The sequence below is a fragment of the Gopherus evgoodei genome, chromosome 2, assembly GCF_007399415.2.
Source record: "Gopherus evgoodei ecotype Sinaloan lineage chromosome 2, rGopEvg1_v1.p, whole genome shotgun sequence".
Classification (NCBI taxonomy): domain Eukaryota; kingdom Metazoa; phylum Chordata; order Testudines; family Testudinidae; genus Gopherus; species Gopherus evgoodei.
Window position 1 is genome coordinate 258,394,178 of NC_044323.1, and position 6,153 is coordinate 258,400,330.

Below are 6,153 nucleotides of genomic sequence, written 5' to 3' on the forward strand. Positions count from 1 at the left end.
TTTACAGAAAAATAGAAGACTTATACCTATGTGCACTAACTATAAGAAATATATTTTTTCAGGTAGTGCTGACACTTCTTAGCAAGAATGAAAAAGAGCAGGTTCAGCAATTGTTTGATTCTCTTTCAAACAAGCAAAGTCACCAATTTTCTTTAGAAGACCTGGAGAGCCTTAAAAGGGTTTATGAACTTTAAACAGAATTTTAACTTTTGCATGTATATAGTTGATGTTGGTAGACTGGGTGTATGAACTGTGCAGACTTGCATGGGTAAAGTCAGTCTTTTACCTGGATTGTTCAAGCTGCTGTATTTTTTTACAATCTGTGCACATTTAAAAGCTGCTGCTCTTTTATCTTGTAACTATAGAACTTTTTACCCTATAGCATACTAATGCACGTTTGTATTTAATAACATAGGTCATATTATTTGATGCTATATTGATCAAATTGGAATATACATACATATATATATATTTATGCACTCCAGCAGGGTCAGTGTGGGCCAGTTAGAGTGCAGCACGCTAGTGTGCACTAGAATTCACACTCCGTTAGTGCGGACTAACACATTGTATAGACAAGCCTTGTCTTTACAAAAAATACTTTGTGTTAATTTTTTTCTGATGTTAAATAACTGCTTAATGTCATCTTTCTTGGAATGTACAAAAATCATATTTTATACTGTTTGTGCAATACAGGTTAACAACAGGTGAATCAAAATAGATAGTTTGTGGTGCAACTGTTTGAAGCAATATAATTGTTAAATTGTGAAGTTTTTGAAATGGAAAAGAGGAGAGTAATTTATTGTTATACATGTGGAAATTTTTTGTGGCAGGATTGCTGATGCTTTTGTACTGTTATTGAAAGCGGTACTTATTGGTAGTAACAAATTTTCATTGATAGACCAACCCTCTCTTATATTCTATTATTGAAATACTATGTGCTATCGTAATGTTTTATTCTGTTGTAATTAATTTTTGCCTAATTTATCCTAAGAAAAAGTGGCTGCAATTAGAAATAAAGATATTCGACTCTTCTGAAACTCCTATAAAAACTGTTTAAAACACCAGTTACTCTTCTGGTCAGTCATGCTTGAGAAGACAGACACACAAATAGTAGTTTCACAAACTCAATTTAAGATAACAGTTCTGCTTTATTTTGAGTTGTCCTATACCAACATTTTCATATTTGAAAGCAGAGGAAGCTCTCTCTTTCAAAAAAAGTGTTTTTTCCCCTTTTACTCAGTTTCTTTGTTTAACTTAACCACACTCCATCCCCAGTGTACGTTAAACCTGTAGGTGCTTTATGAAAATGAGAGAGATTGGGAATGTTATTTTCATGTAAATTTGTCTCAGGCATATATTAGTACAAAATACATTTTTCTCTAAAGGTATAGAGAAGCAGCAGCACCAGAGCCAGCAAACAGAGTAGTAAACAGGGGAGTTTAAGTGGGAGTTCTGTTGGAGGAAAAGGGAGAAAGCAAGCCCCTGTTCCTTAGGGGCAGTGTGTGTGTTTTTTCTGTTTTGTGGTTTGCGTTTTTCCTGTTCAGTTTGCAGAGCCTAGCAGGGGTCAGTGTTCTGTGAGAGAAACTGAGCCCTGATTAAGGGAAGAGGTTTCCCTGATTAGGGATCCTCTGAAGGCAGCCATACAGTCAGTCAGCAGCACAGGAGCCAGCAAACAGAGCTGTAAACAGGGGAGGTTAGGGGAAGGGGTGTGTGGTGGTCTGGTTTTGTTTTGGTGTGGGTGTGGTTTTTTGGTTTGTTTTTTCTTCTTCCTTGGCAGGTGTGTAGGTGGGAAGGCTAAGACAGGTAGAGAGGCAGCAGTGGCAGTAACCCAAGGAATGGAAGAGATAATGAAGATGACCGGATGTGGAAGCTGCAGGATGTACATGATCCTGGAACAGGTACCTGAAAAGAGCCTTGTTTATATGAAGTGCTGCCTGATAGAGATGATGGAGGAGAAGGTCTAAGGTTTAGAGATGCAGGTAGAAACTATGATTGAGTTTTGAAGGGGATTTGAGCAGATGATGGAGGAAAGGCGATAGGAGGCTGAAGGAAAAAGTCAAGACTCACAGATACAAGCTGGACTGAAGAGCTTTGAGGAGGAGACTGCTGGGTGAGGAAAATGCCCAGTGAAAGCATGTGACTATGAGAACCAGGCATAGGAAAAGACTGCTAGTGAAAGAGAAATAGAGCTCAGGAAACAGGTTGTTTGAGTTGGAAAATGAAGAAGGGGCACAGCAGGCTGTAACTGAAGGAGAAAGGGCAAGGAAGAAGAGCAACTAGTCCTATAAGAAAAGAAAAAGAGCCAGTGGAGATACCTGAAGTTCAGAGCTCCAGGAGAATATAGGATGACTTGCAGAAGATTGCAATGGAGAATAAAGGACAAGAGGACTTGTAGCCAGAAAGAATAGGAGGAAGGCTGGAGAATCACACTATCACTAGGAAAAGGCAGGACTGCGTGGCTGGTGACTTCCTTCTATGAAGAACAGACAGGCCTGGCATTAGAGCTGATCCAGAGAACAGAATGATGCACTGTCTGCCGGGAGCTAAGATGTGGCATGTGGACCCGATGATGAAGAGGATCCTAATGGCATCAGCAGAGAATTCACTGATTATCCTTCACGTGGGAACAAACGATACAGCTAGATTCTCGCTGGAATGTATCAAGGGAGACTGTGCCACGCTGTAGAAGACACTTAAGGAAACTGAGGTTCAGGTGATCTTCGGTGGGATTCTACCTGTTTCTAGAGAAGGAGAATGAAGGTGAGACAAGATTATAATGATCAACAGATGGCTCAGGCAGTAGTTCTGTAAGAAGTGCTTTGGGATGTTTGACCACTGGGAGGCATCCATGAACAGAGGACTCTTCTAATGGGATGGGCTCTGCCTGAGTAGGGAGGGAAATAGACTTCTGGGTTGGAGGTTTGCACAACTGATTAAAAACGTTTTAAACTAGGAATTCAGGGGAAATGGTTGGGAGATGCTCATGTAATTGCCACACCTGATTCTAACACTGAATGGGAGGAAAATCAAAAAAAGATACAGCAGTGGATAGGAGAATGGATGTTAAGAGGAAAGATAGTGTTGATACCAATGAAGCTAACAGGTAGGTGAAACTAGCAATAGAATACCTTTACCCAGTTCAGTGATGAATGTGAGTGAAGCCAGACAGAAACAACTAAGATGTTTGTGCACTAGCGCAAGAACCCGGGGTAACAAAATGGATGAGCTAGAATTACTTGTGCAGGAAGTGAAACCTGATATTATAGGGATAACAGAAATATGGTGAAATAGTAGTCATGACTGGAGTACAGGTATTGAAGGTTTGTGCTGTTCAGGAAAGACAAATATAAAGGTAAAAGTAGAGCAGCATTGTACATTAATGATGAGGTAGGCTGTAAAGAAATTAGAAGTGATGGAATGGATAAGACAGCATCTATTAGGGCCAAATCACTTTGAGGAAGAAAGCTACTAGAAGTTCCCCTAATATATTGCTTGGGGTGTGTTTATAGACCACCCAATCTGATTTGCATTTGTTCTTTTCATTCTATCCAAAATGTTAATTCCTTAGGGCCTCAAAGATGCTGTAGACAAGATGTAAAAATCCTGCACCAGTTGACATGCTAGACATCTTGGAAACTATTCATAGAAGTCCCTAGAGGCAGTGGAGGGAGAGTGTATGAACCACATCAGAGGAAGATTTGCAGAGTAAGATTCCATTCCTTTACAGAAGTATCCTTTGGTAGTAAGGTACTACTAGGTTGATTCCCACATAACTTCCTTGTTTATAAAGCTCTTGCTTTAAATGGGACAAACTTCCATTCCTGCCTATTATTCTACAATAATTATTCAACTCTGCTCATTCCACCCGTGGTCCCCACCCCCAATGCTGTGGCTCACTATTTCCAGTGAGTAATGAATGAGGAGAGAAGCTGTGCAACAGAATGAGAAATTACTTACCTGATAATTTTCCGTTAGCAGTGTCTCTCCTCATTCAGCCCTCTCTGGTAGTCTGATAAATGACTAAGTCTGTAAGAAAATCAAGGACCATGATTTTGTTGCTTGAACCACAATTTTTAGCAGATGCTGCAACTTTTTATAGCTGCCACAATTTTAACACAGCCAGCCCCTGGATGCTGCTGCCAATAGCATGGACCAACTTCTCCTCAGCTGGCTCTGTACACCTCTGCTCCCCCACAAGGAGAGCATGTACGCCTGAGGGAATTGTGCCAAAAAATTAAAAATTCTGTGCACAATATTTTAAAATTCTGCATATTTTATTTGTCAAATAAATGTGGAGCCTCCAGCTTGGCAGTGAGGAGCAGAGGCCACTCGCTGCATGGAGGTGGGAGATCACCCAGGACTTCTCCCCTCCGGGACACTGACTTGGCAGTGAAGATGCACCCACCCCTGACACAGCACAAGTGCACCAAGATAGCAAGTGAGAGGGATAGTCTCACACACACTCCCAGCCCTGGCCCCAATACAGGTTTGGGGCAGGCAGGCTCAACCCAGCAAGATCCAACTGTGGAGGGGCTTAATGTGGGGGGATTCAGGTGTGGGGTGAGAGGCTTTTGTGTGTGGTAATCTGGGTGCGGGTGCCTCGATTTGGATGGACAGGGGCTTGTTGGGGGGGGGGGGTTTCTGGGTGCAAGAGGAATGGGACTCCAGGGGGTCTAGGTGAAGATGGTTAGGGCTCAGTGGTGGGGGAGGGGGGTCTGGGTGTAAGAGGTTCAGCGAGGGGTCCAAATGCTGGGGGAGTGGGGCTCAGTGAGGGTGGGGGTACAGGTGCAGGGGCCTTGGGGCTCATTGGAGTGTGAGGGGCTTAGTGGGAGTGGTCTGAGTGCAGTGGGGAGGGGCTCGGCAGGGGTGGAGCTCATCAGGGAGAGTCATTGCAGGGGGACACTGGATGAAGGGAATGAAGCTCAATGGGGTGGGGGTTCAGGTGTGGGGGGCTCAGAGGGGGGTTCTGGGTGCAGGGGGATGAAGCTCAGTGGGTCTTGGGGGGGAGGGGTTCAGATGCATGGAGGTTGGGTGGATGGGGAGCAGCTTCTTGTACAGCAGCTGAGAAGCAATGGGGGCAGGAAGTGGGAGGTTTTGGAGGGTGGGGGTTCTACTCTTACTTATTTCTAATCCCAAAGAAGAGAGACATTGATGCCCATTCCTAGATCTTCAATGTCGCAGTGAGTTCATCCGTTGTTTCAAGTTCAGGATGATGGCTCTGACCTCTATAACCTCCCTCTTTAGATCCTCAAGACTTGTTCGCAGCTTTAGAACTTCAGGACATCTATTTCCATCTGTCCATACACCTGACTATGACACATGACCAGAAAGGGTTAAGCATCTTGCAGGATAAATGACTCAAATTCAACCCTTAAACCCTTAAACATTATCTACCTATATGTCTATGCAGTTTTGTGTATTTACATATATATTGACAGAGATCAACAATGTAATCAACAGTCCCTATCCTGTATTCTTTTAATTCAGAGATCACAAGACTATCTTTGAATGTATAGCAAATCATCTGTGAATGGCGGAAAAACAGGCAATTGCCTTATGTGGATCTGATGCTCAGGAAATGTATCAGAGGGGTAGCTGTGTTAGTCTGTATCCACAAAAACTGAGGAGTCCAGTGGCGCTTTAAAGACTAACAGACTCCTCGTTCCTTAGGAAGCGGGTCCACTTCAAAGTTTCCATGAGTGCCTATTGTTCGCCGAGGGACTCCAAAACTGTATAAAAAATGGCTTGGGTCCTGATCCTGTCGTCTCAGATCTGCTTGAGGTTTCATGCAGGGGAAGTCTAAGCCACTGAGATCCCGGCCCACCCTGACTATAAACATTGGGCTATGACCTTTGGACTAAATTCTAAAAGAACTCCTTGCAACTACAAAGCTCACCACCTTCAGTATGAATCTGAATCTCAAGCATTGTACTCATGTCTGTGTGTATATTGATTTTTTAACCAATGCTCTCTTTTCTTTTTTAATAAATTCTAGTTTAGTTAACAAGAATTGGCTGTAAGCCTGTATTTGGGTAAGATATGGAAAAGTCATTAAGCTGGGCAGTAATATGTCTGATCCTTTGGGATTGGTACAATTTTTTTATATGATGAAAAAGATTTTCAGTAATCCTCATCATATTTGACTTGGGTGTC

At 42.7% G+C, this 6,153-nt stretch overlaps 1 protein-coding gene across 4 annotated transcripts in view; it reads left to right on the top strand.

Annotated features, from left to right (window-relative positions):
- The window catches only part of SPAG1 (sperm associated antigen 1), a 70,774-nt gene extending 69,361 nt beyond the window's left edge, over nucleotides 1-1,413 (top strand). For 3 of the 4 annotated variants that reach the window (XM_030553572.1, XM_030553571.1, XM_030553573.1), the window contains exon 19: nucleotides 63-1,413. In XM_030553572.1, the coding sequence (XP_030409432.1) occupies nucleotides 63-194 (132 nt within the window). In that variant the 3' untranslated portion in view covers nucleotides 195-1,413. The remainder of the gene's footprint in view (nucleotides 1-62) is intronic. The other variant, XM_030553574.1, reaches the window with a different exon arrangement.
- Nucleotides 1,414-6,153: the final 4,740 nt, after the last annotated feature.